General features: G+C 32.9%; 1 protein-coding gene across 6 annotated transcripts in view; it reads right to left on the bottom strand.

The window, feature by feature from the left end:
• Nucleotides 1-72: 72 nt before the first annotated feature.
• Nucleotides 73-26,762, bottom strand: part of zgc:154077 — a 59,070-nt gene continuing 32,380 nt past the window's right edge. For 5 of the 6 annotated variants that reach the window (XM_073942337.1, XM_073942339.1, XM_073942334.1 and 2 more), the window contains 13 exons: nucleotides 24,885-25,068; nucleotides 24,600-24,745; nucleotides 20,045-20,226; nucleotides 19,197-19,296; nucleotides 18,988-19,109; nucleotides 18,391-18,497; nucleotides 15,486-15,683; nucleotides 15,261-15,389; nucleotides 12,705-12,776; nucleotides 12,423-12,625; nucleotides 6,129-6,186; nucleotides 3,517-3,584; nucleotides 73-1,035 (listed from right to left, as the gene is read on the bottom strand). In XM_073942337.1, the coding sequence (XP_073798438.1) occupies nucleotides 943-1,035; nucleotides 3,517-3,584; nucleotides 6,129-6,186; nucleotides 12,423-12,625; nucleotides 12,705-12,776; nucleotides 15,261-15,389; nucleotides 15,486-15,683; nucleotides 18,391-18,497; nucleotides 18,988-19,109; nucleotides 19,197-19,296; nucleotides 20,045-20,226; nucleotides 24,600-24,745; nucleotides 24,885-25,062 (1,656 nt within the window). In that variant the 5' untranslated portion in view covers nucleotides 25,063-25,068 and the 3' untranslated portion in view covers nucleotides 73-942. 6 annotated transcript variants of the gene reach the window in all.

Genomic DNA, 26,762 nt, shown 5'->3' with positions numbered 1-26,762 from the left:
CTCATTTATATTATAAATGCACACAGTAGACTTGCAATTAAACTAATCTAAACCAGTCAAATGCAAAACTAACTTGATGAAGAGCACTGTATTTACAAAGCATTGACATTTAGCAAATAAACACGTAATTAGCATGTCAGCAGTATCAGACAAAAGGCTAATACAGATGCAAATGCTTTAACCCCTACTTCATATGTTAATATCCTCATTAGGAGAAAACCCAACAAAAGACTTAACAGTAAGTAGCTGATATGCTTATTTTGTTAGTAGATGCTCATAAAAAAATATTTTTTTTTGTGTGTGTATATATATATATATATATATATATATATATATATATATATATATATATATATATATATATATATATATATATTTATTTATTTATTTATTTATTTTAAACTTCCTTACTGGCCTAATCAATGTTATCACAGTTCAAAAACATGACGCAAACAGGTTTGATTTACAATGAAAACACGATACAGTTTTCAAATGCCCCACTTTCCAAAGATTACGCAGTTCAAATATAACTGCACACATGCCAAGGCTTACAACTGGCACCTAATACACAAACACATGCTAAATCACTTAGAAAGCTTGGAAGGATGGTTTCGTTTGACATTTGGAATCAGCAGCTTTGGTTACCTTAAACTACGTGTAAAACGCCACCGGATACAGCGCCACCTGCTGTCTGTGGAGAGAAAACACGACACCTGGGGGGCCGAGGAAAGGTGTCGACTGCAATGCAGCACCACAACACAGCTTGTGTTGGCATTACCGGTTTCTAATGCGGCAGGAGCGAAAACCTCAACATTTGTCGGTGGAATCATCAGAATTATGGTGTGTCAATCAAAACAGCTTATGATTTTTCTGGAAATTAGGAAGCTAAATTGATGAGGTGTGCTTCGTATTTCCAGTTACATGACTTTTTTTGTGGTTTGTTTAGCGTTTGGATGTTAGTGTGAGCGTGGAGGAGACTCTGAAGATCTGAGGAAGCATGTTGCTCAGCTGGTAAAACATCTCTTCTGAGATACTCTGAGGATAGAAGAGACAGATTTGAGATTTAAAAACAGTAAATCACAGCAAGATAAATAAGCAGTCATAAATTTTTGCTTTTTTAACATGTTGCCAAAAAAAAGCTACATCTGTTTATTTTTTTCTTAAAATAATTTTTATTGACAGGGTTGAAAACTGTTTCAACAGATGATAACAGTAAGAAAAGTTTATTAAGCAGTAACAATTAAGATGTTTTATTATTATTTTTAATTAATTGTTTTTTTAAATTAATTTCCATATTTCTTTTTGTTTTATTCAATCATATAGTTTTACTTAGCACATTTTGCTTTAGTTTTATTAATTTTGTTTTTGTTGCTTTCATTCTTACTTTTAACATGCTTATGTTTTTTCATATTTAATTCAAATATTGGATTTATATTTAGTTATAAAGTATTATTAAAAAAAGTCTATGATTTTTATTTTATTGTAGTTTTAATTAAGTAAATTCCGCTTTTTTTGCTTTTTTGCTTAAGTTTAAACTAAATAGTGAATTACAACAAGCAAAATAAGCAGTCATTAAAATCTTTAGGGTTCGTACTTTTGGCACAAAAAAAGAATAAGCTGTTTAGTACACACACGCACGCACACACGCACGCACGCAAACACACACACACACACACATATATATATATATATATATATATATATATATATATATATATATATATATATATATATATATATATATATATATATATATATATTATTAACACAAATAATGACAGTTTAAAAATTTCTTGAGCAGTAAAAATATTAAGACGTTTTATAATAAGGTTGCATTAGTTTTTATTTTGTGTATCTTTTTTTGTATTTGTATTTTTTTATAATATGTAGAATTTTAGTTTGACTTTAGAACCTTTTGCTTTGTTTTATTCTCTTTAAGTGATTTTCTTGGTAAAATTTGATATAAATTTTAGATCTAAATTTTGTTATAAAGGGTTATTAAAAGGGTATATGTTTTTATTTTAGTTTTAATTTAGTAAAATTCAGCTTTTTTATTTTGTGTAACTTTACAGTACACATGCTTAATCAACTAATGAAAAATGTTTGAAAATAAAATAAAGTAGATATTATTTTAAGTTGAATATTCCTGTTTTTATTATATCGAAACAGTAGAGAAAATAAGTATTGAACACGCCACTAATTTTCTAAGAAAACATATATATATATATATATATATGTTTTCTTAGAAAATTAGTGGCGTGTTCAATACTTATTTTCTCTACTGTTTCGATATAATAAAAACAGGAATATTCAACTTAAAATAATATCTACTTTATTTTATTTTCAAACATTTTTATACGTTGTTATAATATATTAGTTTGTTTCCCTGGATATTGGTAACAACCAGAGAAATCCATATAAGTAAGCTAAACTAATTAGATTACAAATGAAGTTTTGTGTAATAAAATGAAATGACACAGGGAAAAAGTATTGAACACATGAAGAAAGGGAGGTGTAGAAAGGTAGTAAAGCCCAGACAGTAGCTGAAATCTCTCAATAGTTCTTCAGCAACCCTCTGCCCTTCGTCAGTGTAAATTAATATCAGCTGCTTCAGTCCAACATTTACATTAGCTGGATGAAGATGAAACCTGGATGGACATTTCAGCATTCCCTCAAACGATTTCAGAGAAAGAAAATCAAGCAGTGAAATGGCCTAGTCAATCACCTAACTTGAATCCAATGGAAAATACAAATTTACGATCAGATTTGATAGACGAGACTCACAGAACCATCAAGATTTTTACACTCTGTTGAAGTCTAAAAAAATAAATAAATCACACCTGAGCAACTCATGTGACTTCATTCATGTGACTTCATTAGGAAAAGTGCCTTTAAGCTGCCATCACAAAAAAATCATTTTATATAAAGTATTAAATACGATTCAGTAGTTCAGTTCTTTCTCCTTGAGTCATTTCATTGTTATTACACATTACTCATTTTTCAGATTAAAAAAAAATGAATACTTGTATTGTTTGTTTGTTTGTTTGTTTTTTACCAAAATCTGGTTCAATTCCAGGACAACAGGTCCTTTAGAAATATTATGACCAGGAAAAAACATGGCAAATTATACCTATTTTCCCTGCTGTATATTAACCAAATAAATGCAGTCTTCGTTAAACTGGATACATATAATTCATATATAAAAACTTTTAAACAGTAGTGCTTATATTTAACAGTGTAAATACACAGTGCGTGAGTGACATTTAGACAACAGGGTTTAGTTTAGGGGAGTTATTTTGAAAGGTGCTAAACAGTAAAATGAGCAGCTGTAAATGTGAAGAGTCGCCTGAGCCTGTAAGCATGTGTCAAACGATGGACACCATTGTTTAACAATACACACGGTATTATCGTTGTATTTATTCCATTCCAGCAAATAACCAGCGCATTTCCTGAACAGTTCCTCACTTAGGAGACAAAAAATACACTTTCTGTACTGTCAAACAGGTTAAAACCTACCTGTGGAACAAGAAACTGAACAGTTCGGGAGATTCCGCCATCCCACGAGGCCATTTCCATCATAAAACCTAAAAAAAGAAAGACAAAACCGGTCTTACATATTGTATTTCAGCCATTATTTCCAAACTTAGATGATTTTAGAATAACAGACAAAATGAACTGATTAAACTATTTATATTGATGCTTTTAAAAGTGAATAAATTTCCCTTTTTAACCATTTGTTTTGTCTGTAGGAGAATTGAACTTGAATTTGTTTTCAAATAATATTAAAATAGCAACCAGGTATGATTAATTATTGAAAATGTGTGTTACAAAATTGAACAGGAGAAAACATCCGCATTAATGGCGGCATGGAATCAAAATAGAGATTTGTTTTTAACAGAACAGTGCAGTATTTATTTTAAATGACTAATAATGCCGCATCATTTAATTCATTTATATTCCATCATAATCTTGAACTTGAATAATAAAATATAAAAGACATCAGGATCTCTTCTCTGATGATGCATTTACAGCTATGAGGGCAGGACAATAATTTACATGACATACACCAATAGCAATCCACAACCACCGAACAGCCTGATTTTACAAAGAAACGTAACTATTTTTCATTAACAAAACATTGTCAGAGAAGGGCTAATTCATATGAATTCATACGATTCCTTTCATATGAAAACATAACATTTTTATATAAGTACCCTGAACCCCAACCCTAATCCTCATTAGAGGATCAACTAGATCAGTGGTTCCCAACCTGGGGTCCGCGCCCCCCTAAGGGGGGCGCCAGAGTTCATAGGGGGGGCGCGGGAGAGGATAAGTATTGAGGTAGAAAAAGGCATAAAAATGCTCCACTATTATAAAGGGCTTTGCAATTAATCGAATATCCGATTTAGATTTCGGTTTCAAACGATTATAAAAAAGCATTAATCGAGATAAATGATTATTGCATCATATTTTGCCACGTTCCAGTTGTACACGCTCTTAAATGGCTCTTAAAAGCGCGAAAAAGCTTATGTGTGTGTGTGCAGCACGATCACGCAGTCAGAAGCATATGCGGCCGGTCAGCATTCACTCTCATTCACACACTGAGACGAGCAGAGTAGCGCAGACATCTAGTCATCTTAACGTAAGCACTTTAATGGTCAAATAGGTGTCAAAACGCGGTGTTTAGTGATTATGTACATTAACCCTCATTTGTGTAATAAACAAACGAGTTGAGGATCAAAAGACGTGAAAGAGAAACCATTAAAGAGACAGCGCGAAATATTCCCGCTGCCGCCTGTTTTTATCATTATTAAACAAACATAACGAGAAAACCCTCTAAATAACTGTATGTATACACTTGAAGTCAGAATTATTAGCCCTCTTGAATATTAGCAAACCTTTTCCTGTCCAATTTCTGTTTCATGGAAAGAATATTTTATTAACTTATTTCTAAACATAATAGTTTTGATATCTCATTTCTAATTACTGATTTCTTTTTGTCTTTGCTATAATGACAGCACACATAATATTTTACTAGATATTTTTCAAAATACAACCATTCAGATTAAAGTGCAGTTCAAAGGCTTAATTAGAGTAATAAGGCAAGTCATTATAACGGTAGTTTATTCTGCAGACAATCAAAAATATATATTGCTTAAGGGGGCTTATAATATTGACCTTAAATTGGTTTCAAAATATTTAAACCTTTCTTTATTCTAGCTAAAATAAAACAAATAGAAGAAAAAATATTATAGGAAATGCTGTTAAAATTCCTTGCTCTGTTAAACATAATTTGGGAAATATTTTTTAATTATTTATTTAAAAAAAAATCTCAGGAGCGCTAATAATTTTGACTTTAACTGGCAATGGTTTTGAATAATCGTGATTACAATTATGACCAAAATAATCGTGATTATGATTTTTCCCAAAATCGAGCAGCCCAACTATTATAAATAAAAATCTAAACGCATGCTTAAAATTCCAACATAATAGTGAAAATAATTAAAATAAATAACTTTAAATAATTATTTAAATTTTGCTCACTCGCGCAATCTGCTTGTCAACGTGTCATAAAGGCAAAATCAAAACAAAAATGGCAGACAAACGTAAATGCAGTGATTCTTCAGAGGCGAAGAAAAAGATTATACAGTATGACAAAGCCTACCTAAATTTTGGTTTTATTGAAGGCCAAGACAAGTTAAAACTGATTAATTAATATTTTCTATACATATTACTATATATTAATATTACACAAACACACACACACACACACACACACACACACACACATATATATATATATATATATATATATATATATATATATATATATATACACACACACAGTACATATGTGTGTGCGTCCGTGTGTATTTATATGGTGGGGGGGCTCCAATGTTTGTATATGTTCATGGGGGGGGGCCCCAAAGAAAAAGGTTGGGAACCACTGAACTAGATCATAAAAATTAATAAAGATTAGCCACTAAATCAGAGTTACAAATTTCCGTGAGATTGCGTTTTATAAAATAACATTATGGAAAATCGTAATCAGAATTTGAATAATTATTATATTGATATACTATACTGATATAATAATGTTTTTACACATTGTACAGTTGCATGCGCACCTTTCACACATTTGAAGACCAGCTCAGCACGTTTCAGACACCAGGGAATAGTCATCTCCTGTTCAGAGGAAGAGAAGGAAATGTCAATTCCTGAGATAATATTTAACCAAAAGAGTAACCAGATGCAAACATACCAACCACTCCTTGTAGAGCACAGCTTCTCAAACAGAACTATTTAGATCTTGCATGAATTTTACATGGTTCTTTAACAAAAAAAAAAAGCAATTATTCATTTATCAATTATTAATTTCTTTTCGGCTAAGTCCCTTTGCTAATCTGAGGTCGCCACAGCAGAATGAAACGGCAACTTATCCAGCTTATGTTTTTCGCGGCAGATGCCCTTCCAGCTGCAACCCATCACTGGGAAACAAAAAGCAATTAGTTAACCTAAATTTTAAAAAGTGAGTCGTAACTTGGAACTGTTGACTTAATTAAATTTTTATAATCATGCACAAAGTTTATTTACATAATAATGGGTTAATTCACTTTATTTAAAGGAACCCTGCAATTTCTTTTTGAAAATAAGCTCCACTAGACCTAAAAAAGTTTACCATTTTTGAATCCATTCTGCTGATCTTAGGGTCTGGCAGGAGCAATTTTAGCTTAGCATAAATCATTAAATCGGGTTAGACCATTAGCATCTGAATGGAGTAAAAAATGGTAAAACTCAACTGTTTACCTCCAGGGGAGTTGTAAAATGAATGAATTAATGAATGAACGAATTAAAAATAAGGTAAAGTGGAGACCTCTTTTACATAAAATCAACTAAACAAAGTTTTAAGTAAAGTCAACTAAATGCTTTTTACAGCACACTATCAGAGATGGTTTCCAAATAATTGATAATTTTTCTCTAAATTGATAGATATAAAGTTGTAAATGTGATTATATGTTGTAACTTTTAAAGTCAGTGTTTTGATTTTAGCTAAATCTTGCAATCGTTAAATATATTATTATTACATCTTGCAATTTTTTTATTTCTTAGAACTGCATTTTTATTTCTCACTATTGCAAGTTCATAGGCTTTCTTGTAATTCTAAGATTGTATCTCATAACTGACATACATTTGCAGTTGAGAAAAAATAAAGTTATGTACACGGTAGTCAACAGTTGAACAAAAATGTTTAGCAAATTTGTCCTAAAACAATAAAGGGTGGGGGTGGAGTTTGCATGTTCTCGTGTTCGTATGGGTTTCCTCAGGGTGCTCCGGTTTTCAAAGATGTCCAAAGACAAGTAGAATAGGTGAATTACGTAGGCTAAATTGTCCGTAGTGTATGTGTGTAATTGAAATGGATGGATGTGTATGGATGTTTCCCAGAGATGTTCCCAGGTTGCAGCTGGAAGGGCATATGCTGGATAAGTTGGAGGATCATTCCGCTGTGGCAACCCCAGATTAATAAAGGGACTAAGCTGAAAAGAAAATGAACCCTTTCATATGTTGACTGCTGTATTTTAATATTACAGCTATTTTTTGTTTTGTCACTTAAATTTTTTTTCCTGCGAATATGTCTATATCATTTTTTTATTATTTTTAACTATAGTTTAAAATACTATAGTTTATAGTTTAACTAGTTTAACTATAGTTTAACTATAGTTTTACTTATTTTTTATTTGACTATAATTAATTACCACAGATAAATATAATTGTTTAATAGTTAATATAAGTATAACAATAGATTACAATTCAAATAGTACAGCACATTGCCCACTTCTACAGACATTTGACAATAAAATATTACTGATATTCACAGTAACAATTACTTTACAGACACACATACTAAAAACAAATCCTGTCCGAATAGGGCTTTAAAACCATCCTTGGGCTTTGGCTGGGAGAAAAAACAGTTCCTGTTCAGACAAAAAACATTTCCTGAACACTGAACATTCCTCAACATCTGCCTGTGGTCAGAGAGGCTGTGATTGAGGCTTTCATCTACCCAGAACTACACTGGTCAGTCCAGACGGCCTGGTTTAAAATAGACCATTTCTAAATTAGACCATAGAATTTTGAAGGTTCAGAAAAATAAAAGTAATCTGGTTTGATCCTAAAAAGCTCAAAATAATCAGAGGGCTGCTTTCACATTGGTTATATTTGTCACCTTTGGGTATAAACTAGGTGAATATGGTTCTTTAATTGCTCATTTATCTAGTATAATTTATACTTATTTTAATTTTATCTTAGCATTCAATATAACACTGTAATGCCTTAATGTATTCTCACAATTAAAATGATTGTTTATTTAAAGTCACATGTGACTTTAATAAAAATAAAACGGTTGTAAGTGGAAGCATTTAAGCTGACTTAATGTAATTTTTATAATTATGCACGTTGTTGATTTATATGTATATATAAAACCGTATATATAATAATAGGCTAATAATAATAGGCTATATAATAATAGGTATATATAATAATAGGCTAAATCGTTTTTTTTTAAGTGCCATTAAGTGACTATGTACTTGTTGTCGGAACTTAAAGGAACACTCTTTTTTGGAAATACGCTCATTTAACAAGTGCCCTGATGTTGAATGAACTGTTGAATTTTACCATTACTGAATCAATTTAGTAGATCTCAGAGTCTCAGACATTTAGCTTAGCTTAGCATAAATCATTTAACCAGATTAGATTATTAGCATCATATTAAAAAAATGTTTTAAAAAGATTTTCGACAATTTTCCTATTTAATGCTTAACGAAAATAGCAACTTTTTATTCTCCATCAGTCCTACTATACAATGTAACTACAGAATTTTAAATTGGAGGATTATCTAAAGACTTCTTTTTCAGATGCTAATGGTCTAATCCGATTCAATGATTTATGCTAAGCTTATAGTGCTCCATATTAAAAATGTTTTTTAAAAATTTTATAATTTTCCTATTCAATGCTTTAAACTTCCCTATTTAAACTGTTAATTTTCCATCAGTCCTATAACTGTAGGTTAACTGTGTGTAACTTTAGAATTTTAAATAGAAGAAATTATCTAAAGACTAGAGTTAAACAGTTATACCACTTTATAATCAATTCAGTCAATCTTTGGGTCTGGCAAGAGCACTTTTAGCTTAGTTTAGCATAGATCATTGAATCGTATTGGACCATTAGCATCTGAATGGATGAAAAAACTGTTTGTTTTTTTTAGATAAAAGTCAAAAAACTTTTCCAGTGTACTTTGTATGGGACAGGTTTTTATAGTGTCAATATTGAATATTGAATTTGTTATTTATTTTTACTTTTAGTTATTTAGCATTTTTCTTAATGTTCAGTATAATGTTGTGATGCCTAAATGAACTCTTAAATGATTATTTATTAATACCTTCTTTCATTCATTTTCTTTTTGGCTTAGTCTCTTCATTCATGTCATTAGTCCCCCATACACAGCGGATGCCCTTCCAGCCGCAACCCGTCACTGGCAAACATCCATACACACACTCATACACTATGATTAATTTTAGCATACCCAATTCACCTGTACCGCATGTGTTTGGACTTGTGGGGGAAACCGGAGCACCCAGAGGAAACCCACGTGAACACGGGGAGAACTTCACACAGAAATGCCAACTGACCCAGCCAAGGCTTGAACCAGCGACCTTCTTGCTGTGAGGTGAACGTGCAACCCACTACGCCATCGCGTCACCTGATTATTTATTTATATAATGATATTCTAAAATATATTCATTCATATTATCATTTTGCATAACTGGAAAATAGGTCATGTTTTGAATGGTTAATAAATGACAGTAAGAAAAGTGTGCACAATATTTTCAAAGATACCTAATAATAACAACACAGAGCATGACTGAATAAAAAAGCTTCTTGAGGACAAATATATCAGAAGACATGTGGAGTGCCGCAGGTGGTTCAACTGGAACTGGAACGTTTTGTTTTGCTTGGCTGTTTGTTTGCAAGCACTAGAATAAGATGCCAATGTAAAGGACAAACGCTCCAACAATCCCGCAAAAACATCTAAATGATTGCAGCTGGCAGCGGGATACTCTGGAACACCCTTAGATTGTAGATTGTTATTGGTTCCAGTAATAGAAGAGTCGAGGCTCGGCTGGGTTTTGAACAGGCTACGATATTGGCAACATTCTTAACCACCATTTTTATAGCCACTCCATTCAGAATCGTGTGCAACAGTTTAAAAGTTCAGCCTTTGGGCACTTTCAAGAATCCAGATCTTAAAACAACTTCATGATTTCCTTTACGGATCCTATCAAAATGTAAACTCTAATGTCATATTTATAAAATACTTCAGCGATAAAGATCCTAGTACTTTAAAAAGCATTCAAGTTTTGTAACTTTGAGGTTCATAACAATGATAATTACACACAAAAATGACCATATATACCCAAATAAATTTTATTTGTTTCTTTGAAAATCTTAGATTTTGGGGGATGCCTTTAAAAGAGGCATAGTTCACCTAAAAATGAAAGTTTCATCAGCATTTGCACACTCTTGCATCTTTTATGAACTTCTATAAATTTTTTTTTTTCTGAAAAACGTTGGAAGGCAGCAGCAATTGACTTCTGTAGTGGAAGCTAAAAATACTGAGGAAGTCAATGGTTACAGGTTTCCAACATTTCTCAAAAAAATGTAAAACTGTACAAAAACTGTAAAAAAAGGTAATTCAATCATAACTTTAAGTTAAAAAAAAGCCACCATAACATTATTTATCAATATGTGGCTCTTTTTGGATTCTCGGAAGCTATAGATATTAAAAAAAATTAAAATAGGAAATAAGATGGGACTATTGTTTTTGTTTACATCCCTCAAAATGGTATATTCACTTGTTTATGATGCTGAGATCTTTCTAAAAAAGGGTTTACGGAAATGCAAACATCCTGTTTAAACTACACGCATAAAAGTAAAAGTGTACATCAGAAATTCAATAAGCACAGCATACAGTATCAGTCAGCATTAGTGATTATAATGGATTCTAATTACTTGTCTTTGGAATTAACAATTGTCTGCCTTTTAGTGACTATGCACTTGTTGTCGGGACTTAAAAGAACAGCACATTTTTTTTGGAAATAGGCACATTTTGTTCCCAAAGAGTTTAACAGTTGAGTTATACCATTTTTGAATCCATTCAGCCGATCTCAAGAGTCTCAGAATTTTAGCTTATCTTAGCATAAATCATTGAATCAGATTAGATCATTAGCATCATATTAAAAAAATGTTTTTAAAATTTTTTTGACAATTTTCCTATTTAATGCTTAACGAAAATAGCAACTTTTTATTCTCCATCAGTCCTAGTATACAATGTAACTACAGAATTTTAAATTTTAGGATTATCTAAAGACTTCTTTTTTCAGATGCTAATGGTCTAATCCGATTCAATGGTTTATGCTAAGCTAAAAGTGCTCCTGTTGAATGGATTCAAAAATGTTAAAACTCGACTGTTTGACTCTAAATTATGTCTAAATAAATTAGCCTATTTAAAAAAGGGATGTTCCTTTGTGATGCAACGATGTATAACATTTTCATTTTCTGAAAGTGAACTATCCCTTTATAGCTTGCAACAAATATTTAGTGAAATAACCCTGATTTTCCAATTACGGTACATTAAAACATTTGTCATTCTGACCAACTGTCATTTTACGAGCAAAAAATACTCCAAATTACGATATTTTAATTTGAAATTTGGAAGAAATTTTATCAGACATTTATCAGTGACTATGCACTTTTTAATTAGGACTTAAAGATACATTCCACTTTTTTGGGAAATAGGCTCATTTTAAAAGTCTGCTAGAGTTAAACAGTTAAATTGAACCATTATTGAAGCCATTCAGTTGATCTCAGAGTGTCAGACTTTTAGCGTAGCTTTGCATAAATCACAGAATTAACAAAAATTAACGAAAACAGCAACTTTTCATTCTCCATCAGTCCTAGTACACACTGTAACTACAGAATTTTAAATTGGAAGATTATCTAAACATTAAACTTTTTTTAATGCTAATGGTCTTATCTGATTTAATGATTATGCTAAGCTAAGCTAAAAGTTCTCCTGTTGGACCTGGAGATTGGCTCAATGTTCTGTTAGACCTGGAGATTGGCTCAACTATTTAATTCTAGATTACTTGTAAAATTTGCCTATTTACAAAAAAGTGGAGGATGCTTTAAGATGCAATGATGTATAAAATCAATTTTGTGACCTACAGGTGGTCAAATGCAAATACATTTGTCTGTGTTATGTCAAATTCCCTTATATACAAACAAACCATTCTGGAGCTTGGTACAAAGACTTAATATATGTCAAATGATGGGTAAAAGATATAAAATCATTTATCTGCTCCTACCTCAGACATGTCATGCACCAGCAGCAGTGGGATGGTGATGGTGGTGATGTCATGGGTGCAGCAGACTTTCAAGATGTTCCTCAGACCCATGATGGCCGGGTCTCGGGCTGTGATGTTCCCTGAACGTACATTATCATCCACACAAAGGTGAAACACGATATGAACCTCGGACAGGTTGGAGTGGCGAGTGATGTAGAATTCACCTGAAGAAAAAGAAAAATTACAGCAGTGTTAGGACTGATCAAACAGAGCTCTAAAAGAATACAGCAATGTTTTATTTACCTTGGAGGATATTGGAGGAATTTCTGTCAAGGATCTTATTTTTGTCTTCATTTCCTCCATTTCTTGGCATCTCTGTGAGGCGGATTCAACAAATGTATTAATGTAATACATGCAAATATGTTGTATTTTATTTTTATTTTGTGATTATCATTATTCTCCTTAATCACATAAAAAAGTATAAATATGAATTTTAAATTTCAATTTGAAAGTTTAAGAGAATATTTAGTTTTATTAGAACCAAATTAGCTAAACAAAAGTCTAACTAAACTAATTGTTTCTTTGGAGCACTGCTACGCAGAAGGGGACGATTCGATATCGGTTCAGTAATAATCATAACCGTTATTACATACTGACATCATTTATCTTCTTCTCCTATGTGCAATGCCGCAGTAGAACACTATGGCAGGGAGGTGAGGGCGACTAAATAAAACACTCCTACTACTTAAAAGGTCGATAATTATGCACAATTCAACTGCTTGTGGTTTTGCTGGAAAGTCTTTTGTTGACACTGAAGAAGGCTCAGCACACAAGCCGCTATTTCACTACTAGGGATAAATGCTGTAACAATGAGTTCACTGTACTCAAATGGCCCCCACAGTCATCACATCTCAATTCAATAGAGCACCTTTGGGATGTGGTGAAATGGGAGATTCGCATCATGGATGTGCAGCCGACAAATCTGAGTAACTGCGTGATGCTATCTAAGGAATTTTCCAGTATCTTGTTGAATCTATTGCTACAAAGGATTAAGACAGTTCTGAAGGCAAAAGGGGCCCCAACCAAGGACTAGTAAGGTGTACCTAATAAAGTGGCTGGTGAGTGTATACTAATTTCAGACAGACTTCTAAAACCAAATAATGATTTAATCAAGTAAAATAAAACAGAGAAAGCTTCGGTGATTTGTTTACTACAATGCAAACTTATTGCTAGAAATGAAATCAAGTGTTTGTCAAAATTTGTATTTTTACACAACAAAATGACACCCAAGCAGTGCATCAGGACACCATGTTCATTTTAGCTCAAATGTCAGAAACAGAATGTAAAGGATCACAGTTATCGAAGGCTTTACCCAAAAAATGTTATTCTGCCACCATTTCCCACCCTTTACTTCAGGGATCACCAAACTTGTTCCTACAGATTTTAGCTCCAACTCTAATCAAACTCACCTGAACAAGCTAATCAAGGTCTTACTAGGAATACTTAATAAATCCAGGCAGGTGTGTTGAGGCAAGTTGGAGCTAAACCCTGCAGGGACACCGGCCCTCCAGGACCGAGATTGGTGACCCCTGCTTTACGTGTTCTAAACCTGTTTGAATTTATTTTTCTTGTTAAGCACAAAAGAAGATATTTTTTACAAGAGCTGATAACCTGTAACCATTGACTTCCATAGTATTTGTTTTCTCTACTATGAAAGACAATGGTTACAGCTTTCTTCCAAGTACTCCGTAGTGTTGAACAGAATACAGAAACTCATAAAGGTTTGCAGCCACTTGAGGGTGAGTAAGTAGTGAGTAAAATTTCATTTCTGAGTGAACAATACATTAAAATCTTTTGTATGCAACCAATATTTGGTGAAATAATCCTGATTTCCAGTCATGGTAAATAAAAACACTTGTCATTCTAACCAACTGTTATTTTCTACGGAAAAAAATGCTCTAAATTACAATATTTTCATTTGAAATTTGGAAGAAAATTATATCAGACCTTTATAGAATACATTTTACTCAAACCCATAAGTAAAAAAAATCCAGTAAATTTAGAAAAATTTAGAATTTTCAAGTGGTCTTTCCATTTTTTCTGTACATATATTAGGCCTGCACAATATATTAATTCAGCATCAGTATCGCAATGTTCACAATTGTCATACTGCTAGATCTGCAAGGTTGAGTTATAAACAGGCACACAAGAATTGTGTAGTTACTGGAGAGTTAAAAGTTTTTCATTTGCTTGTGTTTTTAAGGCCTGACAGCATTCAAAGTATTCAGCAGCAAGAAATTTGACCATTTGTAACTTTAATAAAGAATCGTTTTAATTATTTAATTAATGAATTATTTATACAGTAAAGACATTTGCAGTGTTATTTTGCTTTTGATTATTCAAGCTCTGAACCTGAATACTATTTGACTGCCCCGAAAACTCTAAAACACTGTTTACTTCAATATTATATATGCTTTTAATTTGTTTTATGACATTTTAATGAGTGATTCACTGCCCTAAAGAATCATTCCACTAAATCTAAATTAATAAATTCTAAGTCATCTGGTTATATAATCTCAATATTCTAAATCTATGTCAGATTTTTCCAATATCGTGCAGCCCTAAAATATATACACACAACAGTTAATACAGTAGCAAAACTGTACTAGTGCATTCCACTTTCTGCAAAAACATTTGTGCGTATTGAAAAAATGTGTATCGCATTTCACTGTAGCTGGTCTCTGTCGAATGAAACTGAACACTTCCTGGCGGTAGCACTGAAGTCGGATCTGTGATGGTGCAATGCAGAGGTGCTGGTTTTGGACGGACACAAACACACACAGTTGTTGTGTCACTCACCGGGCTGCTCTCTCTGTTTGCTGTTGCGCTGAGCCCGCGCGTACAGCACCACCTGCTGGACGATCTCCAGCTGCTCATCCACTCGAGGGAAGTGGAAATCTGTGCACTCCTGAGACACAGTTGCAAAGTCTGAGGAAGCCACAGGAAGAGTTGAATACATTGTGTATGTTAGATGCTGAGATTTGGTGATCATTGCATTGAAATTCGCACAATCGGGATTGCTACCTCTCTTGATGCCGCTGTATGAGTTGACCCTGTTGTCGACTAGCAGCACTAGTCCGCAGAGAGATGTGGAGTAGAGTGAAAGTGCAGTTTGCAGTCGTCTTAACTTTACCCCGCTGCTGCTGTGCCGCCGATGCTTGCAGAAGTCTAGAACATCAGATCGCACCAGACGGAGATTGTGCATGGTCTTCAGCTGAGCCCCTGAATGACATAAACATCACAGTTGTAGATTAGTTATATATGAAAGAAATATTCATGATTTCATGATCAAATATTATTTCATATATGCTACTTTACTTTAAAAGCTTTGAGTTTGTTTTTCAGCAAGCCTGCATTTACTTAATTTTGATTGCATTAATAATGTGGTTACATTTCTTAACAATTTTAGGTTTTTTTATTTTATTTTAAAATACTAACATGAACCAATAATAAACAATCTTGTATGATGTTTTTTAATCATAGTTTAACACTTACTAATGCATTATTAAATTATAAATTGTTAACATAAACTAAGAATGAACAACTTTATATCTATTAACACACATTAGTAAAGATAAATACATAGTGTAATAAATGACATGTTCATTATCTAACAATCGTTAACTAATACAACTTTATTGCAAAGTGTTTCCATTCAAATATTTTATACAGTTAGGTCCATAAATATTTGGACATCGACACAATTCAAACATTTTTGGCTCTATACAACAACACAATCGATTTGAAATGAAACAAACAAGCTTTAATTTAAGGAGTATTGCATCCAAATCAGGTGAACGGTGTAGGAATTACAAGTTTGCATATGTGCCTCCCACTTGTTAAGGGTCCAAATGTAATTGAGCAGAATAATCATCATTATTCAAACTTTTACTTTTTAATACTTGGTTGCAAATCCTTTGCAGTCGATTACAGCCTGAAGTCTGGAACGCTTAGACATCACCAGACTTTGGGTTTCATTCCTGGTGGTGCTCTGCCAGGTCTCTACGGCAACTGTCCTCAGTTCCTGCTTGTTCATGAGGCATTTTTCCTAAAACTTTGTCTTCAGCAAACGAAGTGCATGTTCAATCAGATCAGGTGATTGACTTGGCCATTGGAAAACAATCCACTTCTTTCCTTTCGGTGTGCTTTGGGTCATTCTCTATCTGCACTGTGAGGCGCTATCAAAGGAGTTGTGAACCATTTGGCTTAATATGAGCAGAAAATATTGCCTGGAACACTTCAGAGTTCATCCTGCAGCTTTTGTCAGCAGTTACAAAATCAATAAATACAAAAGAACAAGTTTCATTGACAGCCATACCTGACCACCCCATGAAACTACCACCACCATGCTTCACTGCTTAGGATCATGAGCAGTTTCTTTCCTTCTCCATACTCCTCTCACTCTGGTACAAGTTGATCTTGAGCTTATCTGTTCATAGGATTTTGTTCCAGCACTGTGAAGGCTTTTTAGAACTCTAATCTGGCCTTCCTGTTTTTGAGGCTCACCATTGGTTCACATCTTGTGGTGAACCCACTCTAACACGCATACATCTATCTCCTGGAGAGTGTTCTTGATCTGGCCAACTGTTGTGAAGGGTGCTTTCTTTACCAGGTAAAGAATTCTTTGGTCATCCACCACAGTTGTTTTCTGTGGTCTTCCGGATCTTCTGGTGTTGCTGAGCTCACTGGTGTGTTCTTTCTTTTTAATAATGTTTTAAACAGTGGTTTTGGCAACGCCTAATGTTTTGCTATGTCTCTGATGGGTTCATTTTGTTTTTTAGCCTATCGATGGCTTGCTTGACTGATAGTGACAGCTCTCTTGATCTCATCTTGAGAGTTGACAGTAATAGATTCCAAATGCAAATAGCATAATTGAAATTAATTCTTTTATATGCTCATTGTAATTGGGATAATGAGGGAATAACACACACCTGGAACAGCTTAGAAGCCAATTGTCCAATATGGATGTAAAAACCCTCAGATTAAAGCTGACAGGTGGGAGTTAAAACACATCTAGTTCATTTCATTTCAAAATTGTGTCGCTGTCCAAATATTTATGGACCTAACTATATATCGATCCTTGATATTTGTACATCCGCATTACTTTATTTATACCTTTAATTAACCTTTGGCATGCTCTAACCCTGAACCTGTTAATTAAGCTATAAAATACTAATAATAGTTTAATAGTACCGTTAAATGCAATATTTAGCCGATCATCATTTACTGGTGTAGACAATGGTTATGTTTTTGTTTTATTTTCATTAATAAACAAAAAAGGGTAAATATAATTAATAATAGAAAGATAATTTAGAGCAGGGGTGGTCAACCCTGTTCCTGGAGAGCCACCTTCCTGCAAATTTCAGTTGCTACCCATATCAAACACACCTGAACCTATTAATTAGGACCTGAACACCACGTGATAATTACAGGCAGGTGTGTTTGATATGGGTTGCAACTGAAATCTGCGGGAAGGTGGCTCTCCAGGAACAGGGTTGGCCACCCCTGATTTAGCAGATCTTTTTATTAGCAAATGTCAATTTTTTTTCAAAAGTGAAATACTATTACACAGCTGTTTAAAAATAGTGCATCCAATAAATTGTTGACAGAACAAAAAAATAAACACACTGATAAAGACAATGAACTTTGATTTACACCCTTATCAAATTTATGTACAGCGTTCCCAAAAATCACTACTAAAAATACAGGAATGTCACTGTACTAGGCAGGAAATTATCAACAAAAAAAGATAAATCGAGGAAAAACCAAAGTCAAAACCGCATATAATGAACAAACAAACCTTTCTTTTGCTTCTAGACAGACTGTAAACACATTGGAAGTGGGCGTAAATTACCCACAGGTTTTGTTGTACGTGGGTATTTTTATGTATCGTTTTGTAGCTCCCCGTGTCTCCAAGGATACGCCATACCTAAGTGGATGGTGAAGCTCTCCTCCAGCTGTCGCTGCTCCTCGAAGAGTCGATCTGCCGCTTCTCCAGCCTCTCCAAGCTGACCCGGTTGCACCTTGATCTCCTCGCTGAAACACACATAACAGGCTCAACTTCTAAAGCTCCGTGCCGGCCGTCAGTCACAATGATATATATTGTTGTTTTGCCATGGTTGCGGTGTGAAAACTATTTACTCAAGTGCTACAAGAGTGTCAAGTTGTCAAAGAGGGGATGTCTGAAACTAGATCATTTGAATTAGAAATGCCAATGTGTGATTGTTGATAATGCTTAAAATCTATTTGAAGGTTGATAAAAGGGTTAGTTCACTAAAAACTTTCATTAAAAACCCTAAAGTTAAAAAAACTTTTTAAATTATTCTTGATTCTGATGCAACTAATAAAGGTGTTCAAGATTCTTTTGAACACCTCGACAATTTGGATCAGCTGAGCTTGATTAGGGTTGGAGCTAAACTGTGCAGAGCTGCGGCCCTCCAGGAATTGACTTTAACACCTATGAATTAAGGTAATCTGCTGAGCTTGACATAACTTCTTTGAATGAAACTAAATCAAATTGTCTCACTTTATCGTGCTGTTATTGGGGTTCTGCAGGTCCCGGTGGAGTTTCATCACCCATTCCTGGTACTCTTGTTTCTGAATACCTGTGACTTGTTTCAGTTCACTGGCCCACTTACTCTCGAGCACCTTCCCATCACAAAAACACCAAGAGGATTCTTTTAGATGTTATGCATTATTAAAATTAGCTCATTCTGGCTCTCTGATTGAACTTACTTGCTGTGCTTCGAAGTGTTGGGCAGCCACAGTATTTACATCCTGATCACACAGGGTCTTTCCCAACTCCTGCATTACTTTATTCATCTCAACAGCCTGCCTGTAAGGACAAATACAAATAGTTTGTGCACATTTAGAACAGGAGTGTTCTAAATTTTGGGACATTTTTGGTTACTCATTCAGAAGCTTAAATGTTAAACTATTTAAACATAAAATGAATTATCTGTGAACACTCACTTGCTCGACAGAGGTTAATGTAATATAAATAGACAGAATTTGTTTCGTTATCAATGAACAAAAAATCTTCCAAAGATATATTTGCATCTGGTAAAAATCTTGGGTTTTAGGTATTGAACTGTTCAAATGAGTCATTTAATATAAATATGAGAAAAATGCTTATTTTGATTAGCCACCTAGTCCACATTAATAAATAAATAAAGGTATTTGTTCATTTTAAATGACTGAACATTGTCATAAATTAGAGTTTAGACATTTTAAAAAGTAAAAGTATTTCTATTTCAAATAAAAATAGTTCTTTTCAACATTAAATTCATCAAAAGGTCATAACAAATGTACAATATTTTGATTTTAATACCATAAATGCCTATTAAATGCCTTAGAAGTATTTCAGTGTTAATTAATATCTATAATATAGTTAATTAACTAAATAAGTGTTACCAAATAAAGCTCTGAAATTTAAATTTAAATGATTTTTTTCCTAATACTTGCTAATTATTTACTGAATACTGAATATAGAATCACTCATTTTGAGAGTTCGTTGTTTTGAATAACACTCCATAAAAGTTTTCCAACATAAAACGGATTTAATTTCAACTTCCTCCACAAACCTCTCCTGAAGCTTCTTGAGCTCCATGTCTCTTTCGCTGATGAGCTCGGAGACACTGACGAAGTAATTATGCTCCAGGTTGAGAAGCGTCTCGGAGGCTGGAGAGTGAATCAGTTCATGATAGACACTTGCAAAATCCTCATCCCAGCTGGCTTCTTCGGGACGGGCATGTTCCAGTGTCGTCTGGAATAAGAATTAAACTCATTCTGTACCAACTGTTCCACTAACAAAGCTGCATAAACTACAGCTGTCATAAGATCACAAACTTGTTTCAAACACACATGAAATCTTATTAGTAAACAAAAATACTTTATAAGCACAAAAATCACAGCAAACGCTCAGATTAGGCTTGACTTAGAAAGAGCAGTTGAATAAAACACCATCCGATTTTAGCCTTTTAAACCACACTGTATGGACAAGATATTTGTTACTATTATTAAAGTCTGCTTGAACTGCAAGTTGATGAGACTTTTATTCCACTTTTTTTTGTGTGTGCATCATTCTCTTGTAGCAAACTAATGGTAAGAAGGGTGTAGCTAAGAATATTGTAGCTTAAGCTGTCAAACTGACATCAACTGAGATGGACCACCACTCCAAATGTTGGAATTTTCCTTCACCTTAGTCCCTTATTTATTAGTGGTCACCACAGCAGAATGAACCCCCAACTATTCAGGCTTTTTTTACGCAGTGGATGCCCTTCTAGCCACAATCCAGTACTGAGAAACTCCCATACACTTATACAATATGGACAATTTTGTTTACCCAATTCACTTACACCGCATGTCTTTGGACTTTCGGGAAAACCGGAGCAACCAAATAAAACAATGTAGAAACAATCAGATTTTGATTGAGGATTACAAAAACTATATATATATATATATATATATATATATATATATATATATATATATATATATATATATATATATATATTTTTCCATTAGATTAACTTGCATAGATTAATTGTTCACCTAAAGAATAACAATGTGCTAGCAAAAAAAACACTTTGTAAATTTTGATTTCACATGGACTTTAAGTTTTAAGAGAAAAGTTATTAGTTCAGATAGAAACATGTCACTGATGTCTGCAATAGTGGTCAAAACAGAGATAATACATTTTTGAAAGTAACAAAGATTCTATTGATTACATAGTTACCGGAGAATGTGATGATTAGTGACTGTTTAATGCAAGGACGTAGAATTGGCATGGATAGAGGGGACGTGTAATCCACCAATTACTAAAATGTCCCTACCAATATTTTAATCAACTTCAGAATAAAATAATGCTCCATCAACCCTTAGTAACCTACATGTGCACAAAGTCAAGTTCGCTATGGGTTCATCGTAATACTATTAACCAAAGCTGTGCAATTTAATGGAAATTTAGTTTCGATTTTGGCCTCCATGATTATGAAAAACAATAATTGTGATAAAACACTTCAATTGCGTCACACACCTAGCTAAATTTCTCTACATTCATATCTTCTCAAAGCCCGACTGCAGTAAAAGTATGTAAATGGACTTTTGCAACATGGGACGTGATTGTTATTTGTGTTTATTTCATATTAATAAATACTTTATTCATGTTTTTAAAAGCATAAAACAGAATTTGTGCTATTTAATGCATGCACTCTAGGGCTGTATGTCCCCACCAATGTCAAGAGCAAATCTGTGCCCTTGGTTAAGTAAACCAAGGAATAACATAAGTGAAATCATTATGAACGAGTCACTGAATCATTCACTGAATCCATTTTTTTAATGGTTCATTCAAAATTAAAGATATTTCAAATAAACTGCAGCAATCAAGAGTTTGTTAGAAAATCCAGTATATTGATTATTTAGTTCAGTTGTCTATTTACAACTATGGGAAAATTGCATTGTAAAAAAAATCGCCTAAAATAAAAAGATTCTAAATGTTTCTACTATCTGTTGTTTACACTGTAAAACCCAACAGTCAACTTTATCAAATGAAATGAGTGTAGTTAACTCAAAATTTACTGGAAGTATATTCTACTCATTTGAAAAGAGTTTTGAACTCAGTGTTGAAGGAAATGAGTCAATTAAATATCTCATTACTTCAACTTTAATGGAGTGAGTTCTCAGTACTTATATGGATTAGTTTTTTAACTCAAATGGTTTGTAGCATTCGGCTTCCTCAAACGGTTTGAGTTGCATTAACTTATTGGGTTTTAAAGTACTCAGTTGGTTTGGGTTCTCTTAATTTATTTGGTTTTACTGTGCTCAAAGTGTTTCTTTTACTCAAATTAATTAAGTTCACAGTACTCATTAGGATTAGTTTTTGAACTTAATTAGTTTGTTGTAATTGGTTTCCTCAAATGATTTGAGTTTCCTTAACTTTTGAGGTTTTACAGTGTAGAAATATACATGTAAGTTTCATAAATGTTGGCTAAAAGGAATTTAAATAAATTCCATTATTCCAATGGGGTTAAAATTGCAAATTATATGTCCTTGTAAATTTCACACAAAGACAAATTCTAATAAAATTTCAATATCAATATAGTAAATAAAAATATTTTGCATGAGACTTTCTCTGGTGTGTTTCATGAGTAACTGTTAATGAAGTAAAATAATTCCTAAAATCTGTATTAGTTAAAAAGGAGTTTATAAAAAGATAGAAAAAATATAATTTGTTGATATATTCATATACTAATAATAATTAGTTGCTAAAGAGATGCAATAGGACTTTATCTGAAAGACATTAAGTCATGGCTGTTTTATAAAATATTGACTCTGTAAGCATTACTTTTGCCCACATGCTTTGAATATGCAGAACAACCTGAAAGCTCAATTACCACCATAAATAAAAACATATGAATCTTTTTACGCAAACAACCAGGTGGTGGTTAAAAGGCCATATGATGGCCTTGAAATAGACTGGAGAGCATCCATGTATATTTGTGTCTGGCTGCTGTAAAATGTTAATGGTTATGCTGTGTGCGTAGCAGTGAGCCAACAGCCCTTCATAGAAAAGAAAAGGGAGGGGGCGGATTCTGCTTTCTTTTTATAAGTTTGCTGGAGCAAGTGGAAGCAGAATTTAAACTGCCATACTTTGAAGTGCAAATGCAGATGGTCTAGTTGACCTTCTTGAATGTGGAATGATGACAGATATTCAGTTTCACAAGAAGGATTTATTTATTTATTGATAAACGTATAAAAACTACATTCTAAAACTTCAGGAAACTGTAAGATTAGTATGATAAACGATTATGAAACTAAAAACATTTATTCTCCCTCATGTTGCTTTATTACACAGCGATGTTACCTAGTGACCTAGCTGAGAACTATTTTGCGGTGTAATATCATTGCACCCAAAGATTTTTTACATTTTTTTGCAAAATGCTAATGGTCTAATCTGATTCAATGATTTATGCTAAGCTAAGCTAAAAGTCCTTTAAACATTGTAATAAATGATTATAAAACATTACTTCATTCTATAATAAAAAACCTTTATTCTCCCTCATGTGGTTTTATTATACAGCAATGTTACATACATAGTGACCTAGCTGAGGACTATTTTGCTGTGCAATATCATTGCATCAAAACCTTTTTGACAATTTTAAGCAAAATGCTAATAGTCTAATCCGATTCAATAATTTATGCTAAGCTAAGCTAAAAGTAATTTAAACATAGTAATATATGATTGTAAAACCTTATTGCATTTTATGACTGAAAACATTTATTCTCTCTCATGTGGTATCATTACACAGCAATGTTATCTAGTGACCTAGCTGGGGACGTGTAATATTGTTGCATCTATAGATTTTTGACATTTTTCAGCAAGGCGCTAATGGTCTAATCCAATTCAATGATTTTTGATGAGCTAAAAGTCCTTTACACATTGTGATATACAATTATAAAACATTACAGCATTCTTTAACTAACAATATTTTTTCTCCCGTATGTGGTTTTATAACACAACAATGTTACCTAGTGACCTAGCTGGGGACTATTATCAGGCGATGTGTAATATCATTGCATCGAAAGGTTTTGCAAAAAGCTAATGGTCTAATCCGAATCAATGATTTATGCTAAGCTAAAAGTCCTTTAAACGCTGTAATATATGATAAAAAAACATTATTGCATTCTATAACTAAAAACATTTATTCTCCCTTATGTTGTTTTATTACACAGCGATGTTACCTTGTGACCTAGCTGGGGACTATTATCAGGTGCTATGTAATATCATTGCATCGAAAGGTATTTGACAATTTACAGCAAAATGCTAATGGTCTAATCCGATTCAATGATTTATGCTAAGTTAAGCTAAAAGTCCTTTAAACATTATAATTTATGATTACACAGTGATGTTACCGGGTGACCAAGCTGTGGACTTTTATCGGGTGCTGTGTAATATCATTACATCGAAAGATTTTTTACATTTCTCAGCAAGATGCTAATGGTCTAATCCGATTCAATGAATTATGCTAAGCTAAGCTAAAAGTCCTTTAAACATTGAAAATGTATGTCACTTAACCAGAGAAAGATTAAAAAAAAGATGTAGGATGAATAATTGTTTACATAAGACTATTCTCTTACCTCAGAATAGGCTTTAGCCCATAAGTTTGTAAGTTTGTTGATGTCGACCTCTCCAGAAGTGAGTTTCTGAAGGGCTGCTTCTGCATCCCGATCATAATCCGCCAATGTTTCACTCTCAATGAAACTGCCAAGTCTGTTTTTCAAGTCTAAAGTGAATGTACAATAGTACAGATATAAGGTTGAAGTATTAATACATATGTATTCATTAATAGAAAATAACATGCTAAATAATCATGCGCATACTCATACAATACTCCATTCACTTCGTAAACATTAATAAATTACCAGTTTCCACGAAACAGGGGATTCTATGAAGCAGCATGATTCGGCCATGAAGATCACTGACATTTTCTTTGAGGGGAAACTTAAGCGGCACTTTGAGGACACAGTGATGTTTTCCTGCCTTGAACTCAAACACAAACTCTTTCTCAATTGTATTGGTTTTCCCTTTGTTTTTCCTCATTTTCGCCTGTATGGAGGAGACAGGCATAAAACATATTAGATTTTAGGCCAAACGCAATATACAGAGGTGATTACAGATAATCATTTCATTAGGAATATGCTGCCTAGGTAGGGAGCTTCGTAGGATTTGACATACAGCATTCTGCAGAATATTTTTGGAAAATACGAATATCTTGCTTAGATGCATTGTAAAATATAAGAACTAATATTTTTTTTCGTTTAAGACATAAATAGTTTATATATATAACGAGCTAATAAACATTTAAATGTTATTTCAGCTAACAGTTCATCTAAATTGAATGAATTAACTTAAATGCTAGGAAACGAGTTCGCGTTAGCTAGACGAAACAACCACATACTAACTTAAATGTGTTATAAACGTATGTGTCGTATAATTGAGATTAATTATTATTTCATTTTTAAGTATTTTGTCCGTTATTGTAGGCTAAAAAGACACTTCCTGCTTACCTCCACTTGTTTTCACAGTTAGCTGTCAGCTGATCGGCTAGTTTGCGGTTAGCAACGGCAGATTCCACTCAAAATTACAACAGTTTTGTTTCAACAGATTTGCTGTAGCCTGCTTGGGATTTTATTCCTTAAATATTTCCACAATAATGCGTTTTTATTACTTAAGATACAACACAGACCAAAATAAGCTAAATATTCTTGTTAAAAATGTTTTATTCTTCGGGTTTTATTAAACTCAAACTACTCGCTGTATATGGCGGACTAAACCTGGAAAACAAACAATTGAATAAATAAATAAAAATATATACGTTTGCATGTATAAATAAATAGATAAATAAATACATTTAGCAATAGAAAAATAAATGCAGTAATAAAGTTTGACTCTTTAATGCAAAGAAGTTCTTCCAGCTGCCATCAAAATGAATTATTGTTTATTACTGATAGTGTGTATGGATGCTTCCCAGTGATGGGTTGCAGCTGAAGGTAAAACATGCTGGATAAGTTGGCAGTTCATTCCGCTGTGGAAACCCCAGATTAATAAAGGGATTAAGCCGAAAAGACAATGAATGAATGAACATTTATTATTGACATTTGTTTTTACAGATAAACTACCTGGCGAAGCAATCCTTGGAGCTTCTGTGCACAAAACATGAAGACAGTTGCCTACAGTTTCAGAAAAACTAACAAGAAATCTGAGCATTGTAGCATCCTTATAGACACTCTCACTTTACTATTAACCATTTTGTATATATTTATTTATTATTGCCTAATTATAATTATATCATACACTAACTGGAATAATGCAGAAGGTGACTAATGAGAAAGCTTTTTTTAGTGGTTTTAAAGTTAGCTGCACACAATTATAAACATGGTAATGCTGAATATATATACATGAGAATATACTATTAGTGTGATTTACTGCATTTAAAACATTTGCAAACTAATTTTGGCCTTTGTTGTTTAAAATGTCTCATTTATAAATAAATTGTTCTGCAAATGCATATTTTTTCAAAGTAAATTACTAGTTATGGATCATATTTATATGAATATTATTTATCACACTGGAAAAATGAAACATGCATCAATTTATTTATATCTTTTTTATATTTCCCAAACAATGTTTAACAGAGCAAGGAAATTTTCACAGTATGTCTGATAATAATTTTTATTCTGGAGAAACTTTCAGCTATTTCGGCTAAAATAAAAGCAGTTTTAAATTTTTAAAAACATTAT

The sequence above is a fragment of the Danio rerio genome, chromosome 25 (assembly GCF_049306965.1).
Source record: "Danio rerio strain Tuebingen ecotype United States chromosome 25, GRCz12tu, whole genome shotgun sequence".
In the NCBI taxonomy this organism is placed as follows: domain Eukaryota; kingdom Metazoa; phylum Chordata; class Actinopteri; order Cypriniformes; family Danionidae; genus Danio; species Danio rerio.
This window is presented reverse-complemented; position numbering and strand designations above follow the sequence as displayed.